The 25,034-nt window shown below is 35.8% G+C and overlaps 1 protein-coding gene across 2 annotated transcripts; it reads left to right on the forward strand.

Annotated features, from left to right (window-relative positions):
* Positions 1 to 1,261: 1,261 nt before the first annotated feature.
* LOC126814267 (scavenger receptor cysteine-rich type 1 protein M130) lies at positions 1,262 to 12,731 on the forward strand. Of its 2 annotated transcripts, none has more exons than XM_050539324.2 (9): positions 1,262 to 1,393; positions 1,543 to 1,627; positions 3,002 to 3,349; positions 4,710 to 5,045; positions 5,836 to 6,159; positions 6,550 to 6,849; positions 8,363 to 8,665; positions 9,137 to 9,457; positions 12,614 to 12,731. In XM_050539324.2, the coding sequence occupies exons 2-9, from the start codon at positions 1,558 to 1,560 to the stop codon at positions 12,649 to 12,651; spliced, it is 2,040 nt and encodes a 679-aa protein (XP_050395281.2). In that variant the 5' UTR covers positions 1,262 to 1,393; positions 1,543 to 1,557; the 3' UTR covers positions 12,652 to 12,731. The 2 variants fall into 2 exon arrangements, with proteins under 2 accessions (XP_050395281.2, XP_050395280.2); XM_050539323.2 differs by lacking the exon at positions 12,614 to 12,731 and adding an exon at positions 11,067 to 11,289.
* Positions 12,732 to 25,034: the final 12,303 nt, after the last annotated feature.

Here is a 25,034-nt window from a genome sequence, read left to right on the forward strand (position 1 = left end):
AAATCAACCAGTTTGTACGCGGGAATGTATCTTTAACATAGAGGCAGGTAAATCAAGTGACCTAATTTATCAGTTCAAATAATCGTGGCTTTTATCCTGTACGCCAATATACCTTACCAATAATGAATGAAGTAAATGAGGTTTAACATCCTACTTTTCTGCACCCACCGGGCTAATTTCATCTTGTTTCAATTTGTGAAGTGATAAATACAACATGATACTAACTTCATGAAACTAAACCTCTGATTAAAATTTGTACATAATATTCGAAATTAAAAATACGAAATATGATTCAATATTGGTCCGTTTCATTAAACATGCATTATCCAAGAGCTAAATCTGCCAATTGCAGGTCTTTCTTTAGGCCTGAAATGTTATCTAATATATTAATTAGACATTAATTAATCAACCATAATCAACTCTCGATGGCATCGCTAGCCTACGATATTTACTGGATTATGATCCCATTTACTGCTCGACTTCCATTCATAATTTAATCATGAAATGGATGATCGAGACTATGTTTTTGTTTATGGTACAGACTTTAGTAATGATGATATGATCGAGGCTAGGCCGAAATTTCAATAGCTTAATTCTCGGTTCATAATCGGTCAATTTGACTGAAATTTTCAGCATATTCACTTTACATTATCTAGTTTATAACCATTATAGTTCGAATTGCCCACTCTTGATCTTATCTCGCATAACGTATATTTAAATATTGATTTCGGTATCTTATCGTGAAAATATGGTATCTTAAATGAACACATTGAACATTTTAAAATCAGTACAGGAGTCGTGTTAGAACACAAAGTATATCACTAAGTCATGTGTCATGGTTTCGACTCCCCGCTTGTACGTGAAAAGGAGTAGGGTCACCTGTCTAACCTAGTGGATTTTCTCGGGTTTCATTGACCTCTCTCTCTCTCTCTCTCCCTCTCTCTCTCTCTCTCTCTCTTTTAAAATCTGAATATAAATCATTTATATGTACATTTATATTACAGATGTATGCGTTTTAAGTATTATCTCGATTATTGACATGACTAATCTTTTATTTAAGATTGCACAATCTCTCTCTCTTTTAAAATCTGAATATAAATCATTTATATGTACATTTATATTACAGATGTATTGACATGACTAATCTTTTATTTAAGATTGCACAATGTACTGAGTGGGTCGCGACATTTTCTACTTTTAATTCGATCGATTTATTATGATGTGCGGGTGGTGCACTGCCACTGTTCGAGATAAGCATGACGCTATCAGTACAGTATTAGACTACAGTGTTGACTTAAACTTGATTGTGAAAGAACAGATCGACCAATCCCTTTACGCTATGTATAAGAATTGATACTGAACAAAGCTTTAATGTAGTCGAGCCTGCTAGAACGTGAGTATTATTCATACACCTGTGATGCTTATAATCCAATTAGAAACCAAGATGACCAGGTATGGCGCCTTGATCACAAGAGAGAGAGAGAGAGAGAGAGAGAGAGAGAGATGGTTATCAAAGATTTTTTTTTGATATTTTGTTTATAGATAATCAAGGTGAACATGTGGATGTATTGTATTGTTCTGTTACCTGTGTTTGTCCTGTTTGTAACACCTGTATATACAGCTAACGGTAAGTAGCCTCCTTTCATTATATACATATCAGTTATATTGTAGTGATGGTGTGTTCACCATTACATTGATGCAAGTACAAATAGACTCAAACGAATACTTTTCATTACATCATCATAATTTGTCTTATTTTATCTAACAAAAAAAAGAAGTATAAACCATCAAAACCAGTTTCTCATTTTTGAAGCGAGAATTTATACGCACAAGTCGTCATGACGTCGAGTAGCCGTTGTTTTGTTTTTTTCAAATCCTAGAATTTCCCTTTGATTTCAGTGTTAATAAGCTATGTGAAGTGCCCTTATTGCGTTCAGATTAAATGGGAATTACGGGCTTAACTAACTAGCTTGACGACGTGCTAAGGAAAATGAGCTAGATACATGAAACTTTGCACATCGTTAGAACTAAACCTTAGTATCATGTACCAGTTTCAAATTTTACAGGAAAGGAAATCAGCCACATTTTTACAGAAAAGTAATCAAAAAAAATAACGAGTCTTGTATTTTGCTCTAAAATCCACACCACAAAAGGTGTATGCTCAAAGCCCCGACCACACAACGAACACACACTATCACTCAACAACACAATTTCACTAATTATACATCTGCCTTCAAATGTTATATAAACTATTATTAAGACATCTATTCACATGTCAAGCCCACAATCTAATCTCTCGACCATTAGATATTAAATGATAATATATCTCTCATTCATTTAGACTTTCTTTTATTATGATGACAATACATGTAGTACTCGGGAACATGATCGGAGACCATAAAAACCATGTTTTATCAAAACTTCATTATTTATAACTTTGTTCAGAATAAAGTAATTTGACAGAAATTATTGTCAAGAACAGCAAGAGATTTAACTAAATCTTACACATTTAAAGATGTAGTATTTAAACTTGAGATAAAGAGCTGACAGTTTTCGCTATAATAGCTAAACATAGATAATAGCCAGAACGGTGAGCGATTTATCAAAATTTGACACGTTTAAAGGTGCATTAGATAAAGAGCCGAGAGTTCTCGCTATAATAGTTTCAAAAAAGATAATAAAGAGTGGATATTATGTTAACAATTTCAGTCCAATTATTTCATTCTAAGTAGAGTTAATGCCGCTAGAAGATAGAAGAACAGTTTAGTCTCGATTATCATTGTTACCGTTGTTACGATGATAGTCTGGATTATCCAGTTTTTAATTAAATCATTTACTAGCAATCGAGTTGATTATGTTCTTGACATGTGAATACATGTCTAATTAATGATATATAAAACATCTGGGGCCAACATAATGACCTGAAATAGGCAGAGGTAGCGCTTAAGTAGATCTTTAAGTAGAACTGTCTTGGGAAAAGAATCTTTTGTTTTTTTCACAGATGTATCAGTTCGTTTACGCGATGGTTTTAGAGAAAATGAAGGCAATATACAGGTGAAAGTGAACAATATTTGGAGATATTTGTGTGCTAACACTTTGTACTGGTTGAATTCACGTGAAGGCGATGCTGTTTGTAAAGAACTAGGCTATAGATCAGCTGGGGCAACTGTAACTATGTTAACAGATGTTGGTAGAGACGAGTCTATAGGATACTGGTCACCCAACACGAATATATCATGCAATTCAAACGATAGCAGTCTATTCAGTTGTAACAATACAGGTTTTACACATGCAGCATCATGCGATACGAAGAAACAAGTAAATTCAAAAGTATATTGCTTCAAAGATGGTAAGACTGAGTATTTTAGCTAAAAACAAACACCTCTCTCTCTCTCCCTCTCTCTCTCTCTCTCTCTAACGTCCTCGTGCATTATCAATATTCCAATATTATTATAGTCAGAGCACATTCTCTACCCTTCCTTCATTCTGTGATAGTATTTGGGGGATTGCTTATGTTTACTTGGCGACAGTTATCATCTATTCTCTTTGGAAATGATTTAATTACCGATACCCTTTCATAAAGCCTAGCCTTAATTACTCTCTCTCTCTCTCTCTCACTCTCTCTCACTCTCACTATCCCTCTCTCTCACGAAGTCTTAATACCGATACCCTTTCATAAAGCCTTACCTTAAGAGGCTTTAGTTCATCCCCATACAACCATGTTTGTGCAAGTTGGACTAATTCTGCAAAATGGAGTGTGAAATGAAATGAAATGAAATGAAATGGGGTTTAACGTCCTACTGTTCTGCTCCTATGCTTGGCTAATGAAGACGGGCCTACTCTTATATCAAATTCCAACTGCCAAGGGATCTTTTACGTGCATTCCGATATATACACGGGACCAAGGTTTTTCGTCTCATCCGAAGGACTAGACAGCTGTCCTTGCCAGGCCCTCCGTCCTGCATCGCTGGCAAGGGGGAACCACCCGGAAAATCGGGATGAACTATCTCGGCCAATGCAGGGATCGAACACCCGACCTCCCGGCTAGCGCCGTGCCAGTAACTGCAGCATAAAATACTATAGCAAAGACTTACGCAAAGAATGTAGCAAATACAAAGATATACACCACTATTAAATTCCTTGTAAAAACTCGTTATCAAGACGTATGTTCATCTGTCTGGTTATTTAAAAACAAGCAAACCCGGGGCTGTTCATGGTTGAGAGAGAAAGAGAGAGAGAGAGAGAGAAATGGGGTTTAACGTCCACTCGACACAGACTAGGTCATTTCGGGACCTAAATATGGTTCAATTTTATTTCAATAATTCGCTTGCGCGTAGGGGTCTTTAGCATTGGGAGGAAACCGGAGGACCTGGAGAAAACCCACGAGGCTGGACAGACGACTCTACTCCTTGTCACGTACAGTTGACTCAATGACAGACTTCATGATACAGCGCGCTCACGCTAACCATTCAGCCATCCAACCCTCCTTTCATGGTTGAGACAACGTCAAGTTCTGTGGGTATATTGGAGAATTTCGTGAAATCAGAAGCTCTGAGACCAGGTGTCTGCCCATGTTGGTGCAGGCGTGTATACGATTAGAGTGGAATGAGGTCAAAACGTTTGTTCTACGTGGGCAGGGAAGGGTCCGGACAACCACCCACCCTGTGGAAACAGTATCGAAAACTGTATCTTGTAATTGTTTATTTCAGTGAGATTTGGGGTTAGGATTTTGCGCGATATTCATCGTGGCGTGGCATTTGTATTCAACACCGATCTGAAAAAATATCAGACTCTATGTCAAAACGATTTTACACCCCAAACAGCTAAAGTGTTTTGCAGACAAATGGGCTTCTTGAACGGAAGCTCAGATCAAAACACATTACCTGGACTAAATGGTGCTACTGTGATGGATAAATCGTATGTTTGTTCCGGAGATGAATCGAGTCTTCATGAATGTACACAAGTTGACACTACTAGCGGATGTAATGCATATGTTATTTTTGCTGAAGTACGGTGCACCGGAGACCTCACATTGTACGGAAAAGGTAAAATCTTAATATATTAACGGGGAGGGAGGGGGTATTTGGTTGGGAAATGAAATGAAATGAAATGGGGTTTAACGTCCTACTGTTCTGCTCCTAACCTGTGCTAATGTAGACGGGCATACGCCATACAGTGTGCTATGAGGGAAATTTTGCCCGGACAGCGGCACTACGGCCTACTCTTATATCGAATTCCAACTGTCAAGGGATCTTTAACGTGCACGCCAATGTGTACACGGGACCTCGGTTTTTCGTCCCATGCGAACGACTAGACAGCTGTCCTTGTCAGGCCCTCCATCCTGCATCACTGACAAGGGAGAATCACGCCGGAAAATCTGGATGAACTTTCTCATGCAGGGATCGAACACCCGACCTCCAGGCTAGCGAGCCAGCGTCTTACCCACTTAGCCACGCGATTTGGTTGGGTCGGAGAGGGAGGGGGTATATGGTTGGGACGGAGAGGGAGGGGTTATTGGGATGGAGATGGAGGGGGTATTTGGATAGAGATGGGGGGGGGGGTGTATTTGGTTGGGATAGAGAGGGAGGGGGTATTTGGTTGGGATGGGGGGGGGTGTATTTGGTTGGGATGGAGAGGGGGTATAAATTAAATTATTAAATGGCGATCTTGTTTCAATCCAAGACCTGGCAATAGGCGGATTTAGCTCTTTATAATTCTATTTGTCACGCCTATTCCTGCCTGGAGGATTAAAATATGGCCATCCCCATTTAAAGACTTTAGCTCTATGTATATTCCGTCCAGAGCATGTATTTTTATTATCTATTTTATTTGTAGTTGACAGGTTAACACAAGGAAGTGGAATTGTTAAAGTTTATGACGATAAAGGTGAACCTAAAATACTGTGTGCTGATGGTTTTAATGAGAATACAGCCAAAGTGGTGTGTCGAGGACTAGGTCATGGTGATAAAGGGTCTGTATTACCGTCTTCAGCCTACCGTTATATATACACTAGTCCAACAGCTGATAAAGACAGACTGAAGATGTCGTTTAATTGTGATGGTACTGAAGTTAGACTGAGAGATTGTGCTAACTCCACCAAACTATCGTGTGAGAAACCAGATGAAGTAGCGGCTGTTATATGTTCGTCCAACGCTACTGGTAGGCATAATGTGTGTATTGATACTCTACTGGTAGGCAAGCGAGCTGACGATTGCAGCCATTGATTGTGTATTCCTAATCTGCTGGTATGAATTGTGTATTCCTCCTACTCTACTGGTTCGCCCAAGCGGACTGACGATTGCAGCAATGATATGTTCTTCCAACTCCACTGGTAGGCATACGGGTTGACAATTGCAGCAATTATAGGTTCGCCCAACTCTACTGGGTGGCATTCTGGCTGACGATTGCAGCAACTCTCCTAGTATACACAAAGCAAACCATCTGGTTCGCACCAAGCTAGCTAATTATTTCTCAGTTTTAACGTTTATAATCAAATATTGCTTTGCATGTGATTAATGCTTTGTCTTCTGTAATGCTGTTTAATTTCAGGGGAAGGAGTTACAAATGTTGCAAGAATGGGTGAAGTGACGGTTAAGTACCATGGTGTCTGGGGTTCTATATGTACAGATCATTGGAATGATAATGCTGCTAGGGTTGTTTGTGGAACTGCTTCAACACATGCCAGAGCTATATCCAGATCGGTATCGGGACTGCAGAATCCAATGTGGATATTTGATGTTAATTGTACTAGACAGGAAGATAGTCTAAAATCCTGTCAGTTGATAACAGATGGTAACAGTTATAGATGTAAATCACCCGAGCAATCAGTAGCATATTGTTATAATGATAGTAAGTAACCAGTCATATTGTTATATTGTTAGTAAGTAACGAGTCATATTGTTATAATGATAGTAAGTAACGAGTCATATTGTTATATTGTTAGTAAGTAACTAGTCATAATACTATATTGATAGTAAGTAACGAGTCATATTGTTATATTGTTAGTAAGTAACTAGTCATAATACTATATTGATAACAAGTAACGAGTCATATTGTTATATTGTTAGTAAGTAACTAGTCATAATACTATATTGATAGCAAGTAACTAGTCATATTGTTATATTGTAAGTAAGTAGCACGTCATATTGTTATATTGATAGTAAGTAACGAGTCATATTGTTATAATGATAGTAAGTAACTAGTCATATTGTTATAATGATAGTAACTAGTCATATTGTTATAATAATAGTAAGTAACGAGTGATATTGTTATAATGATAGTAAGTAACTAGTCATATTGTTATAATGATAGTAACGAGTCATATTGTTATAATGATAGTAACGAGTCATATTGTTATAATAATAGTAAGTAACGAGTCATATTGTTATAATGATAGTAAGTAACTAGTCATATTGTTATAATGATAGTAAGTAACAAGTCATATTGTTATAATGATAGTAAGTAACGAGTCATATTGTTATAATGATAGTAAGTAACAAGTCATATTGTTATAATGATAGTAACAAGTCATATTGTTATAATAATAGTAAGTAACGAGTCATATTGTTATAATGATAGTAAGTAACTAGTCATATTGTTATAATGATAGTAACAAGTCATATTGTTATAATGGCAGTAAGTAACAAGTCATATTGTTATAATGCTAGTAACGAGTCATATTGTTATAATGATAGTAAGTAATGAGTCGTATTATTATATTGATAGTAAGTAACGAGTCATGTTGTTATATTTATAGTAAATAACGAGTCATATTGTTATAATGATAGTAAGTAACTAGTGATATTGTTATAATGATAGTAAGTAACTAGTCATAAAGTATAAATTTGACGTCATCAGTAGATGTTGACGTGCCATTATTGCAACAATGGTGCGGGCAACGTACCAGTTGTACGTTATTTTATACTGGATGAAATATTAGACGATTTCATTGAAATGTACATGCGAGATAGCGTCTATATTTTAAGTTGTTTAATGGTCTTTAACGAGGCATTGGACGATATATTGCTACAGCCCCTCTGTCTAACGTCCTCGTGCATTATCAAAATATGACCATTAAACTGCATATGTTGTCATAATAGGAGACATAGGAGCACATTCGCTACTCTTCTTTGCACCATGTCGGCCTGCTTTCATTCTGTGATAGCATTTTGTGGGAATCTTTATGTTTACATGTACTTGGCGAAAGTTATTATCTATTCGTTTTGAATTCATTTAATTACTCTCTCTCTCTCTATTTCTATTATATTTATCCAGAGGTGGAACAGGTATCAGAAATCATGTTATCTTAATTTCAGTGTTTAAATATTCATTGATTGGGGGTGGCATGTAATTCTAATTTCAGTGTTTAAATATTCATTGATTGGGGGTGGAACCAACTACGGGTATGTTCAAATAACTAAGGATGGTAAAACGGGATTTGTAAAGATTCCGGATAGAGAATCGACTGATGATGTTGCTGAAGCGGCTTGTAATAGTCTTGGTTTTAATGGTGGTCTATCACACCCCATGCCTGTAACATCCTCAAAATATTACTGGAATATCGTGGTTGACCGTCAGATGTATGACTTCCTCCGTCTTAAACCTGCGGATGTCCTGCCTTCAGGTGATGATCAACAATACCTCTCCGTGTCTTGTTTCAGAAGAGGTAAGTAAAAGAAACGATGGCGAACAGAATCATACACTTTGTAGGTCGACATTTCCCAGATATTACACTGCCGTTCAACAAGTCATAAAGATTAAATGGCGGAAGAATTCTGGTTTAAAATCATACACGAATTATTTTAAGTGGACGATTCGGAAATATTACCGTTCTGCTCAACAGCCCATTCCGATGCCCTGAATCCCGATGTTGTCATTTCGGCTTTGAATCCTGCAATTCGAAAATTCAACCATATAACACCTATTGTGAAAGGATTGCACTGGCCCCTATCAAATGGCGCATTTAATATAAGTTACTGTGTAAAGTGTTTAAATGTGTCAACGATTCAGCCCTTTCATACCTTCAACAAGTGATACACAATTACAGTCCTACACGCAACCTCGAATCAAGAAACCAACTGAGACTTAGAATTGTCTTGTTTGTATTTATATTAAAATTGTTTGGGTTTTTTTACAGTTAAAATTGATGGAAGTCTTAACAATCCGTTGAGTGCTGGTTATGTTTTAGAGTTCAAATATAACAAGTTTTATGGTATCTGTGCTGATAGTTTTACTAAGAGAGAAGGTGACGTAGTGTGTAAAGAACTTGGATTTGACAAAGCCGTGTCGGTTAACGAAGGGATTAATGATGATCGCAGTGTGCTTGGATTTCATGATTTTACTTGTCCTGAAGGAGCAAACTCTACAGCTGAATGCACATCAAGATTTACTGGTAACAGAGATGGGTGCTCGATGGGGAAAGCTTCTGTAGGCTGTGCAAGCGGACGGAAAACGCAAGGTTTGTTCCATCATATTTAAACCGTATTTAGTCCGTTCGTCGACGATACTAGTCAGTTGTGCACTGTCGTCATCTGGAAGCGCAAGTTTTGTTCCTGCATATCTAAACCTTGTTTACTCTATGCATTGATAATGCTGGTTGGTTATACTGTAACTGTTGTCATCGGTTCCTCTTTTCAATGTCAGCATCATTATTGGACCACTGGGCATATTCCTTCAGTTCAGCTACGCATTGATAAGGCGAAGAAAACTGTTGACCCAAGTGTATTCCTGCATTTACAGTGTGTATTATCAAGGCAGGCAATAATTTTGACCTAAAGCGTAGCTCACAAACCGTCGTACGTGTTTGGACACGCACGGGTCTTAGAGATTGGTAGCTCGCAGACCAGCGGCAGGAAACCAGGTGAAAATGTTGTATGCGCAGGATCAAAAGTTTCTGCGGCTAGTCTGCGATCTGCTAATGTGCCAGAACACACGCAAGCAACGCGTACGTCTCACGTATAGGTTTATTAAAATGTTCCTCTTGGACTACCAGAAGTAGAACTTACGGCGGGTTGTAAGCTAGGCCTAAGGGTTGGGAGTGTAAGTGTATTCATTCCGTTAAAGCTGAACTCCGATTACAAAACTAAAGAAATAATTAAATAAAAAAAGCTAACGCCCTAAACGATCGCCATACTTGTTTTCAATTCGTAGAACAAAATGCCGATCGCTTAGGGTATTCATAAGACGGTGGATACTGTTGGACTAAGGGATGTAAGTGAATGGTAAGGCGGGTAATACTATTGTCATACAGGTGGTTCTGGTGACCTAGAAACGCACGATATTGTTACTACCATAATGCATGTTTTACAAGTGACCGAGGAACGCACGGTATTGTTAAAAGGATACTGCATGTTTTACAAGTGACCGAGGAACGCACGGTATTGTTACTACCATACTACACGTTGTACAAGTGAATCCATGACCACTCGGACCAAGACTACTAGGACCAATTGATAGACCTCTCGGACCAAACGAAAAGACCACTCGGACCAAACAAGACCACGTTGTACAAGTGATCGGGAAAAGTAAATGTTTCTTTCGTCAAGTAATGTCAGTATGTATTTATGATGGGTGGGTTGGGCCCGTCAAGAAATCCATTGAAAATGAGGTTAAAGTTTTACGTTTCTGCACGAACTGTGCTACGAAAGACGGGCACATATCGTGTAGTGTTCTATTATGGACATTTTGTCGGGGCAGCGGCATTATTACCCTAATTGGGGGTCAATGTAGTTTAGAGGGTAAGACGTTGAGTAGCTAACCTGGAGGTCCCGTGTTCGATCCTTGCGTTGGCTGAGAAAGTTCATCATGCTCTTTTGGTGTGCCCCCCCCCCCCCTGTGGCGTCGGTGCAGAACAAAGGTCTGGCTAGGGCAACGTATACTCGTTCAGATGGCGGAACGAAACACTGAGGTTCCGCGTACACATTGGTTTTCGGGTAAAAGATCCATTGGCAGTTGGAATTCAATATAACATGTGGCACACAAATAATTACTTAGTGCCATCAATATATTTCGTTTTTATATATTGAATTTGCATTTTTTTTTTTAAATACCCTTTTTATATTTTTCAGCTTCTGTTTTTATTACTATCCTCTGCCTCATGATGGTATTTCTATCTTAATTCCAACATTTCAACACAAGCTAGTAACCAAAGCAACTGTTTTATTTAAAGATACATTATATAAGATTTAGATAAAAAAAAATGGTGGGACGTTCTTGTCATAATAGTTTGAAAATAGATATTGAAAATTTCATTAATAAAATTTATTCTGTGCGAAAAAGGGGTGATGGAATTCGTTTATTGTTATTGTATGTAAAGATACAGTTCCACGAAAAGGTAGTAATATCCAGTAGAGAGAGAGGGAGAGAGAGAGAGAGAGAGAGAGAGAGAGATGTGGTTTAAAGTTCACTTGACACAAACTATGCCATTCATGTCCTTGTATTGAATTGGTCGATCAAGTAGGTTCATGCTATATGTATGTCCTAGAAGCAAGTAGGACGGGTAGTCTTCTTCCATTTCCGCCCTTTTCCTGACATCTTTGTATGTTGGTTGGTGTTTGTTGGATAGATCTTTTATTCTTACTGGCGCTAGGTAATTTCGAGACTAAAATATGTCTCAATTTTATTTGAATGATTTGCTTGCGTGTAGGGGTACTTAGCAAAGGGAGGAAACCGGGGGACCCGGAGAAAACCCACAAGGCTTGACAGACGACCCTATTCCTAGCCACATTCAAGCGGGGAATCACATAACAGTAGGGCCTATTTCAAATATGATATTTGCATATAAAGAAAGTACAGACTTAAATCTTCAGCACTGGACACTGACATTCGCCCGAATCAAACATGTTTGATATATTCGGCCGAATTCGACTGGCGTGTCCGCTTCACCGAAGCATTCGTTTAGTTTTAGAATTCATTAGCCAATCACCATCATTATTTATATCGAGAAGTCGCGTGATTGTTTAAAGACCTATGTTAAATCATCTGTCATGAAAGGTGATGCAATCGTTGTGAATCTGATGATGGATTCGTCTAGAGTGTTCACTCATTCAGCCGAATCTCATTCGGCTGCAATTCTGCGCAATTTCGGTTTGGACAAACGGTTGGGCCGCATCATTCGCGTAGTGTGTCCAGCGCTTTACTAGAAAAAACAATGGGGCATGCACAGAACAAATTTAAAAATGTAAGGGTATCACAAATTGGCAGTCGAAATGTGACATGGGTACTACAGCCTACAACTTACAACTACCATGGGGTCGATTAAACACACGCCGATGTGTACATGGGACCACGTGTTTATTTGTTCCATCGAAACGACTAGACAGGGAAACCATGCTGAAAATCCAAATGAGATTTCTCGATCACCACTGGGAGCGAATCCACAGCCTCCACACTAGCAAGCCAGCGCCTCACTCATTCAGCCGCATGGCTCTCTTCTAATAACAGTCCAGTCACGTAACAAACAAGTGTTATTAAAACCGATTTTCCAAGCTTAGGTAAGATCTTCAGGATCCAAATGGTTTTAGATATATATTTTAGTTTCAATTCATATCACCCAATTTGTATATGATAAGGTATCTTTAACGGTTAAATACATGTCATGTATTTTTTTTTTCAGTTTCCATATTAGATTCCATAGCAAATCAAAGATCATAATTATAATAAAATAAATATAAAAAAACAACAAAAAATGGGAGACGAAATGATGATTAGAGCACCTATGATTTCTGGTGGGATTTTTGTTTTTTTTTGGGGGGTGGGGGGGGGGGGGGGTGGAGGGGGGGGGGTAAGTGTTCAATTCTAATAGAATAGGTTTCTGTTACGGTATATGGAATCTCACCTTAATGTGTTTGACACAATATAGCCCGGTTGGAGATGACGTGACATATACCGCCATTTCATTTTATTATTTTGAAATTTAAAATAAATTGAGTTTAGTATAGTAAGCCTGTACACGTACATGTATGTGCACAGACCGAATCTTACTTATGTCTAGATACATGTAGATATGGCGGTGGCCATACAAATACAATGTAATTAATTAAAACTTTCATCTTTTAACTGGGAGTCAATTTAAGTAAACTAATACAAAGTATGGTTTTGGAGACACAATACATGTATGAATCGGGTGAATAATTGACCTATTATGAGACTTCAGTCCCAAATCTAAACACTTTTTTTCTGACTTGATTTGATTTGGGCATAATAATCTGCCTGGGTCTCTAACTGGACAAGACACAATAAGTGTTACTGTTACGCAAAGTTGAAACCAAACAGAGACTCAGTCTCGAGGTGACAAAATAAATGGTTTATTTAAACATTGCGAAGCACGGAAAGTTTTTTTATTGCCTATTTTTTATTTTTTTGTAGGCCGGAAAATAGTTGAATAAAGCTATTGTCTCACATATCAAATTTTAATTAATGTTGATACCCCTCTTTCTAGTAAATATTGTGCTATTAATTAATATTGATACCCTTCTTTGTAGTAAATATTGTGCTATTAATTAATATTGATACCCTTCTTTCTAGTAAATATTGTGCTATTAATTAATATTGATACCCTTCTTTGTAGTAAATATTGTGCTATTAATTAATATTGATACCCTTCATTCTAGTAAATATTGTACTATTAATTAATATTGATACCCCTCTTTCTAGTAAATATTGTACTATTAATTAATATTGATACCCCTCTTTCTAGTAAATATTGTACTATTAATTAATATTGATACCCCTCTTTCTAGTAAATATTGTACTATTAATTAATATTGATACCCCTCTTTCTAGTAAATATTGTGCTATTAATTAATATTGATACCCCTCTTTCTAGTAAATATTGTACTATTAATTATTTATACGAGGTTATGGATTATGTTTTCATTTGTCAATACTCTCTGTTTTCATGCATCAGGGTATTTACTCGGCAATAAAATCATTGGGCTTGAATTTTCTTAAATTATTTCCTATTCATTCCTTCGTGATTGTGAAATACCAGAGCAGAAATAATGTTTTGGGTAAATGGCACGGATGGGCACAATCTATCCTATTGTTGTCTTTGGTTTTGAAGGTGCAACGCATGTATTTAGCACGTCGAGCCAGGGATCTAAATTGTCAAATTTGTTCCACTATGAGGTATTTATATACACTTTGGTAAACTATCTATGGAATACAATACTGCTTATTCCTGGACGCCTTTCCGACAAGGGTCCCGTGGGCTAATATTGGCGCCTATCGTAACGATAGGTCATTTCGGGACTAACATATGGTTCAATTTTATTTCAAATATTTCGCTTGCGCCTTGGGGTCTTTAGCAGGGGTGGAAACCGAAGGACCGGGAGAAAACCAACGAGGTTGGACAACCGAGGAATCGAAACCACGCCAGATAACTCAATGAGTGACCTTATAATATAACGCGCCCGCACTAACCATTCGCCCCCCCCCCCTCTCAGGTCAATTTTGAACCAAGTCGTTTCTGTCCCCAAAAAAACAACCCCTTCTCCCACCCCACACAATGGGAATCATATACACATATCAAGAGATGTGCAGTGACATTAAAAAGTAATGTTTTGAGCCAAGCATTAGAAAAAAAAATCATCATTTAAATCAACGTGAACTAGTTTCCCGCCAATTTTACCCCCAGAAACTAACAGAAACTAATATGTTTAGCTACAGATGATGTTTATTACTGGTACTGGTGTATAAAGAATGTGTATAAGTAATAAAATTTAACATATACTAAAACAATCAATAAAAAAACAACCCCTTCTCCCACCCCACACAATGGGAATCATATACACATATCAAGAGATGTGCAGTGACATTAAAAAGTAATGTTTTGAGCCAAGCATTAGAAAAAAAAATCATCATTTAAATCAACGTGAACTAGTTTCCCGCCAATTTTACCCCCAGAAACTAACAGAAACTAATATGTTTAGCTACAGATGATGTTTATTACTGGTACTGGTGTATAAAGAATGTGTATAAGTAATAAAATTTAACATATACTAAAACAATCAATAAAAAAACAACCCCTTCTCCCACCCCACACAATGGGAATCATATACACATATCAAGAGATGTGCAGTGACATTAAAAAGTAATGTTTTGAGCCAAGCATTAGAAAAAAAAATCATCATTTAAATCAACGTGAACTAGTTTCCCGCCAATTTTACCCCCAGAAATTCATGTTTTATCAATATATAACATGATCAACATTTATGTCAACATATTCACATTTCCCCCGAATTGTAGACATTGAACCCCCACCCCCATCTCGCACACACACCCTCAAACGCCTGACCACCACACATATTCAGAATCTACGCATAAAACTGGTCTAGAAAACTTTTGTCTCATAAATTCACAGCTCGGGTGGCGATTTCCTCCACCACGCCCTTCAGCCACCGGACTAGATACGTTAGATGTGTTATTCTAACATGTAGAAACTAATATGTTTAACTACAGATGATGTTTATTACTGGTACTGGTGTATAAAGAATGTGTATAAGTAATAAAATTTAACATATACTAAAACAATCAATAATAGAGAATAAATAATAATAACAAAAATAATATTAAGATCACAATGAAATACAAAAACACAGGTACTGGTGTATACAGAGTGTATTAAGTAATAATATTCAATATAAACAATCAATAATAGAATACACATACTGGTGTATACAAAGTGTGTATTAAGTAATATATTTACAGAGTGTGTATTAAGTAACAATATTTAATATAAACTAACAGAAACTAATATTTTTAACTAAAGGTGACGTTTATTACTCGTACTGGTGTATACAGAGTGTGTAAGTCAATATATACTAAAACGATCAATAATAGAATACAGGTACTGGTGTATGTAATGTGTAAACAATCAATTATTAGACTGGTATAATGAGTGTGTATTAAGTAATAATACAAAATATATACTAAAGCAATCAATAACACAGAATGAATAATAATAATAAAATTAATATTAAGAACAGTATGAAATAAAAAAAATATCGTGATATAACACAGGTACTGATGTATACAGAGTGTATAATTAAATATATACGTAAACGGACAATAATAGAATACGGATACTTGTGTATTTGAGCCATATAGTAATATCAGTGTTTATAATGTACTCTAAAACAATTAATAATACAGATACTCATGTGGACAGAATGCGTGTTACGAGTGCTGTTGTATATAATCAACAATTCTGGTACTGGCGTATTCAGTGTATGTGAGTCATGTAATAATATTTGATATATACTAAACCAATCAATAATTCAGATACTGGTGCATACGGTGTGTGTGTGTTCACCCGATTAGATTTTATTACATACTTCGAGAGGGTATTTGTTGAGTAATAAAACCTTCTAGTAGTTTATCGATGACTGGCCGTCCTTACCGCACGGTACAAATATTATCACCACTAGAAGCAACAAATTCCAGAACAAGCCAGAACTCATACCAAAATGACCGCTTTATACAAATGAGTATTTAGGGGAATACTAACCCGAGACCTAACCCTAACCCTTTTAAAAGCAGTAAAAACTAAATTAGACCCAAGTTCAGTCTTTTAAAAAGGGTTAGGGTTCGGGTTAGTTATCCCCAAAATTCTCATTTATATAAAGCGGGAGGGCCATTTTGGACCCCGGAAACACCCGAACCTCGATAAACTACTAGAAAGTTTTATTTGTACCGTGCGTTAAGGACGGCTAGCCCTCGATAAACTACTAGAAGGTTTTATTACTCAACAAATACCTTCTCGAAGTATGTAATAAAATCTAATCGGGTGGTGTGTTAAGTAATGATATTCAATATAAACCATCAATAATACAGATTCTGGTGTATACAGAGTGTATAACAATATTTAATATATACTAAAATAATCAATAATTCAGATACTGGTGTATACAGAATGTGTAACAATATTCAATGTATATTAAAACTATCAATTATTCAGATACTGGTGCATACGGTGTGAGTCATGTAATAATATTCAATATAAACAAACAATAATACAGATACTGGTGTATACAGAGTGCGTGTTACGAGTACTGGTGTATACAATCAATAATACAGATACTGGTGTATACAGAGTGCGTGTTACGAGTACTGGTGTATACAATCAATAATACAGATACTGGTGTATACAGAGTGCGTGTTACGAGTGCTGGTGTATACAATCAATAATACAGATACTGGTGTATACAGAGTGCGTGTTACGAGTACTGGTGTATACAATCAATAATACAGATACTGGTGTATACAGAGTGCGTGTTACGAGTACTGGTGTATACAATCAATAATACAGATACTGGTGTATACAGAGTGCGTGTTACGAGTACTGGTGTATACAATCAATAATACAGATACTGGTGTATACAGTGTGCGTGATCCGTGTAATAATATTTAATATAATGAAACAATCACAACGACAACAAATACATTAATAATAATAAATACTAACATGATCAATAATAAAGGATTATAGCTTTACTGTTCTGCTAATATTAGCGCCACCACTTTGTTTCATGTAAAACGATGAAAAGATAACAATGTATGCCGACAAAAACCGTCAACACTGGTTTAATAACATTTTAAAGTTTAAAGTTGTTTTTCGATCATCTGGCGACAAAATACGACAATATATATATACATGTATTTACATAGTAACACTTTCGTTTTAATTGTCTTTTTAACACAGATTTGCCTTCATCCTTGATCTTTAAATAATGGTACCGGCAATGTGCCAAGCTTACATTATTTATACTAGTTGAAATATTGGACCCACGTGACGTATTGCATTGAAATACATGAGCTGGATAGTGTCTGTATTTAGAGTTGTTTAATGGCCTCGTGCCAGACATCGCATAATATACTTTTCTAATATACTAATATACTTTTCTAGAGTAACATTTTGCGTAGAATACGATGCCGAGTGGTAATCAGTCCGCCGTTGGGGCGTTTCCTTTCCGAGATATTCGGGGTCAAAGGTCAATCATTCTGGTATCATGAACATAAGCTGAAAATGATCGAAAGTAATCACACTTTCAATAAAAATGTAAACTTGCTAAATTCACCTTTTTTCTTTGTGATTCCAGAGGTCAAAAGGTCACATTTTCCGTTTTAGCACTAGAAAGATTAAAAGTAATAAATGTCAGCGTAAAATATAAAAACTAAAGCGAAAATAGGAACATTTAAAATGTATCTTTAGGTGGTCTTAGCACCGAACTTTTACTTTGGAACGTCGAAAATGATCTTGCATAAGAGAACCAAAACGCTTCTGAACCTGTTTCAAAAATACGTAAAAACTGTTAAATCAAAATCTCTCCGAATGGGTTGTACAACGAATGCTATACATAATGATACTAGTTGTCTGAGAAAAAAAAACAATTGATTAATTAGGACAGGTTTCGCTTTAGTTTTTATATTTTACGTTGACATTTTATTGCTTTAAATCTTCCTAGCGCAAAGACGATAAATTCCTTTTGACTCCAGGGTCACTAAGACTAAAGGTGAATTTAGCAAGTTTACATTTTTATTGAAAGTGTGATTACCTTCTCTCGTTTTGAGCTTATTTTCATGATACAAGAATGACTGCGCATTCACTTGCAGTGTAAATGAACTCATTTAACTTTTGACCCCGAACATCTCGAAAACGCCCCAACGGTGGGCTGATTACCACTCGGCATCTTATTCTAGTTTCGTTAGAAGGCATATCCGTTATAATGGGTTTCCACTTGTTCGTTGCATTTGTTAAACTGATATTTATATTTAAACCATACATTATTTCTTGCAGATCTGCAACGTTCGCAAATTTCTTCATTTCAAATAGAGAATGCGTGCTCTAGGTTGCGTTTCAATTGATTTTCGAGGTATTATCTGTAATCCACATCATATTTAATTTCTACAATTGAGCAGTATTTTTGCTCTTGAAAACCGATTGTTAAATTGCTCAATTGTGGTCCCGCCGTGGAACCCATCGCTATACCAAGAATCGGTTTATGATTTGTTTCGCCAAATGTAAATTTTTACAACAGATCTACATGACGGACTATCAGTGTTATGTTTGGTGAAACGTTTTACTGTTTTATACCCGTCACCTCCACTTCACTCATAGATAGATATTCTGTTGGTTTGGATATCCTGATAAACCTTCCCACTGTCTTCTGATCACATTCAAATGTTCTCACTGAACATCCAAACACTCCTGGTATAAATATACACAGTTTAGAAGTTGGATTGCCAACAGATGGATCTGCATCATACACCATTATACTTATATCAGAGATCCATCTAACACAACCTGAAACAACAGCTTTGTTTTATTTGTTATCAGTATGTTTACTTATATCTGTTAAATATTATGTGTCTAGTTATATCTGTTAAATATTATATGTCTAGCTATATATCTCTTAAATATTATATGTCTAATTATATATCTCTTAAAGGGCCAATAACACTCTTGCTGGCTTGAAAGCTCCAGAAAATAAATATTATCTCTATCTAAGTACTAGATGTTTAAGTGTCCTACCTGTTGTGTAAATTATCCATTACATCCTTTTTTACTTGTCCAGAGGGTTCGAAAATATTTTTAAATCGAAGTTTCATTTGAAAAGGTTTACGTTAGACGTTTCAAACCATTATGTTGAATTTTTCAAAATTTTTAAATAAGGTGTGTTAAGATGAAATTTGTATCATCAATTAATTGAAATATTCTAAAATACTACAATTTGTTGACCAGAATAAAGATTGGGACATATTATTCAGTTACAACAAGAGTGGTATTGAGCTTTAAATATTATATGTCTAGTTATATATCTCTTAAATATTATATGTCTAATTATATATCTCTTAAATTTTTTATGTCAACTTATATCTCTTAAATATTATATGTCTAATTATATATCTCTTTAATATTTTATGTCCAATTATCTATCTCTTAAATATTATATGTCTAATTATATATCTCTTAAATATTATATGTCTAGTTGTATATCTCTTAATTATTTTATGTCTAATTATATATCTCTTAAATATTATATGTCTAGTTATATATCTCTTAAATATTTTATGTCTAGTAATATATCTCTTAAATATTATATGTCTACTTATATCTCTTAAATATTTTATGTCTAATTAAATATCTCTTAAATATTTTATGTCTGATTATATATCTCTTAAGTATTATATGTCTAATTATATATCTCTTAAATATTATATGTCTAATTATATATCTCTTAAATATTATATGTCTACTTATAATTATATATCTTATGCGGCTCCTTATTAAAAAATGGTAGGTTAAAACCTCAGAATCATTTATTTGTATATTTGTGATCATCGTAAACCAGTTGTGCCAATTTACAGTGTTTAGATTTGCTGCTTATATAAATGTTTAACTGTCAAATGTAGGTTTTTCAATGGTGTCTCATATCCCCCCCCCTCACACACACCCACACATACAAACAAACACATGGACTTACGTGCTTTATTAATATATCTGCTAGATATAGTTAGACTTGTGATTTCATACATCCATTCTAGATCTACTTGCCACCATGGATTGTAGTCATACAAATCAGTATATTGGAAACCGCCCGTTAAATAGGAGCCATCCTTGTTGCCGTCAACAGCATTATCCGACAAGTATGACGTACCATAATTTGAGCTCTGTTTGGTTGGCATTCCTAAAGCAATATTGTCGCCTCCTGAAAGATAATTATCAATATGTCTGCTCATGTAGCGTACGGTAAAACAGACTGGTTTCGTCATATCTCGACACATTTAAGTTTATCTAATGACAGATCGAGAATGTGTACTCCCCAATGTACAGTTCAAGGTTGGTTGTTTAATGACAGGGTTAAGATACGGAATCAGTTATTGTAGTTGTTCGTTCTGAGAACAAAATCAGTTACTTTACGACAGTCGAAGGTCGTGCTCTACTGCTCTAGCATCAAGTGGTCATGGAAATTAGTTACATCCTAACGCATGTCAACCAAACCATTCTATTCTACATATATTAACACTTATCATCAAGGTTTAAATCAAGAGAAACCCTCGTTATATATTTCTTCATATATTGTGGCCAAATAAAAGTAAAATAAAAATATGGCTATCTTACCTGGTAACTTTTTACAGTCATATCTTTGATTAAAGGTAGCACTTGTTTCATTTACTGAAACAAAGATTAAGTAAGGCCATTTGAAGTAAATTACATTGTTCATACAATTACAATCTGATTTCGTTTTTTATAGTTCACAATTTCGTTTTATTTGTCTGTACTACACTGCGTTCTAGATGGCGTGAGGGATTAGCCAATGAAACATCTGTTACGGTGGCTTCTTGGCGTGCGATGCACGGAACTGTAAATAACCACTAGAAACGTCAACGCTGATTGATTAATCAATGTCTGACGTCACGGGGTCAACGGCCGTTCGTACGACCTCTGACCTGACCTTTTACTACAATCGGTCAGATCTTCATGTATATAAAGTGTAGCCCATTGAAAGTATAAAAAAAACGAAACGATATATTGATCTGTTTTTTAATGCGATTGATACAATTATTGATACATGTATACAGTATAGAATTGATACTGATCGGAAAGTGTAATCAGATTGATTGAAAAAGAAGTGAAGATAAACACATCGTAGTATATGATGTGATTAATCACTGAGCCCAAACTCCAATAGAAAGAATACTTACTCGGGGTATCATATATTTCAACTTCACAAAGAGTTAAGAAATTTGACTTTTCAATAGAAATCTTCACAAATCTTCCATGGACGCCATCATTACACCCGATGATGTTTTTACCTGTATTGTAATCAACCACTGAAGCACAACAATTACCTTCTGAAGAGTTGTTTATTGTTGGGTCAGAATCATAGACTTCATAATTAACGTCATGGAGGCGTTCAGCTGGAACGAAAGATATAATGTTTAATGATCGACCTGGCTGTTCTGCACCAAAGATTGCTAATGGTATTTAAATAACGTCGTGGAGGCGTTCAGCTGGAAAGAAAGAAGTGCGTGTTGCTCTGCAGCATAGATATTGTATCATTGACAAGTACCGGTACATACAAACACGTAAACGTTCAATTGGAAAACGTAAACGTTGAACACAATTATACCTTAAGTCTCTAAACCATCAGAACTGATTACTCATTCTTAACAAAAACCTTTACAGATACAGAAGATTATGTATGGACATATTAAAGATACATTATGTAATAGATAATGTAAAATGAAAATATTTGAAAATCTCATTCAAATTACTTCATTCTGAGCCAAGTTATCACTATTTGTAGTTTAGACACGATGTGTGCATTGTGCTAACAATGACAATGGTGTATTCGAGACTTAGCCTCGCGAGTCCAATAGTTCATCTTGTTAATCTTGGAGTAATCCTGGTGATCCTATCAGGTCTAATCATATATTGAGGTCAGTCGCGGTAGCAATCGTGTTGATCGTATCGACACCTATCTGAACATATTTGCATGTAGCAGATAGGGGACTCAATAGGGACAATCCTACCGTATGGCATCGCACGACAGTGAGAATACAGCATCACTCCAGTTAACACGGTAATATACGGCATTACATACATTGATCAGAATAAAAACACATAATATTTGTATATTAGAAATAAAGTGCTGGATGTGTCAACACTTTCTCAAACTCACTGACGATAAGACAGAATATTTGCTTTTTGGGTCGAATAAAAATTTAGAGAAATTGGATAACAGCCCAAGTGTTAAAGTGTGTGATAGTGTCATCTGTCCCTCTAAGTCGGCTCGGAACATTGGGGTAAGTTTTGATTCTCACCTGTCTATGGAGGGGCATGTGTGTACATTAGGATATTTTAATTTGCGCAATCATGGACATCTGAAACCGAATGTATCTGCAGATTGTGTTAAAACTCTTGTAAATGCATTAGTAACTTCACGCATTGATAACATGAACTCTTTATTATATGGTATTCCTGCTAAATATACTCAACGACAAGAGAAACGTACATGTTTATAACTATTGGTACGTGTGTAGTTTTTATTTCAATGTGATAATTTTGTACCCACATAGTTGGGTAAATGTTTATGTGAAGTATAGGTCCACTTTTTTGTGTGTGTGGGGGGGGGGGGATAACTTCCGGTATGATGTCTATATTTATATGAACTACGTATTTGTTAAAACCCTATCTGTATTCTCTATTGACATTGTGATTTTATCCATTGTGTTATTTTGTTTATTGTAAAGTACACCTGAACATGTTTATTATGACAGGAGCGCTATATAGATGAATGTAATAATAATAAAACAAAAAAATAATACTTACCTGCAGTATAACATATTATACAAGTATAAAATATCTATACTTACGATACTCATCCTCGTTGTAAACCACAATAAAACGAATTAGAAATGTTGCCATCAAATCAACAAGAAACCAGGGTTGATAATCATCTTTTCCTGTTTGAAAACAGCTATATGGGTTGTTATCTAGAGCTGCAGTAGTTGGTTGATTTACGCCAGTAGAACTTGTTGATGCTGGTTTATTTGTAGCCACGTTACTCCCGTCTATAGGTAATAACAATATAACGAATATCAGTATTACATCTCATAGGTAAATAAATATATCGATCGCTGGGTCGTTCCTTCAAGGAGTTTATATTTAACTGTGCTGAAGAAAAACACATTTAATGGAGATGGTGATTTAAGATTGACCACGTCACTTCCGTCTGTAAAAACACGTAATTAAGATTTAAAGAATGGGTCATAATGCGTTTTTAAGGCCATGCTAATGATATTTTATATATACAATCAACAAGTACAATATAAAAAACGAAACGAAATGAAATGAGTTTAAAATCCTTCTGTTCTGACCCAACTGGGCTAATGAAGACGGACAGTGGTAATATGGCCTACTCTTATATCTAATTCCAACTGTCAAGGGATCTTGTACGTGCATGTCAATGTATACACGGGGCTTCGGTTTTTCGTACCAACCTAGCAACTAGACAGCTATCATTGGTTGGTCCTCCGTCCTGCACCACTGACAAGGGGAAATCCTTATGAACTGTCTCGGCCAAAGCAGGGATCGAACACGCGACCTCCAGACTAGCGAGCCAGCATCTTATCGACTTAGCTGCCGTGCCCCACCCCCACTCTTAACAAACCCACCAGATATCAACAAGAAAAATATAAAAACTTACTAGTTATCAAAAACAACAAAAATATAAAAAAGAACAGTAGTAATCAACAAGAATAGTAAAAAAACACAATTTCAATGGGTCTTTAGATATACACGGACGTTTTTATATTGTGTTTTTACCAATTTTTAACCCGTTAAGTGTAAATAATTTAATTAAATCAACCTGTCCATAACATCATATTTAATGTATTGGACGTTAAATATGTAATAAACAAAAACAACAACAAGTACAGCATAAAAACTTACCAGTAACCAACAAGAACAATACAAAGACTTACCAGTAACCAACAAGAACAATACAAAGACTTACCAGTAATCAACAAGAACAATACAAAGACTTACCAGTAACAAACAAGAACAATACAAAGACTTACCAGTAACCAACAAGAACAATACAAAGACTTACCAGTTACCAACAAGAACAATACAATGACTTACCAGTAACCAACAAGAACAATACAAAAACTTACCAGTAACCAACAAGAAGAATACCAGGACTTACCAGTAACCAACAAGAAGAATACAAAGACTTACCAGTAACCAACAAGAACAATACAAAGACTTACCAGTAACCAACAAGAACAATACAAAGACTTACCAGTAACCAACAAGAACAATACAAAGACTTACCAGTAATCATTAAGTAAACCTTCATTCCAGGATCTGGATCATTTCCCAGTTCTTTCACATTCCTGGTATAAAGATGACATTCTCTTTGTTGATGAAAGGCAAACGCTACACAATGGGGTTCAAATTTACAGGCAAAGATACACGCTATTTTTGATTCCTTCGATATCATTTTTAGTGCCGAATTTGGAATCAT

Source organism: Patella vulgata, chromosome 3 (genome assembly GCF_932274485.2).
Source record: "Patella vulgata chromosome 3, xgPatVulg1.2, whole genome shotgun sequence".
Classification (NCBI taxonomy): Eukaryota; Metazoa; Mollusca; class Gastropoda; family Patellidae; genus Patella; species Patella vulgata.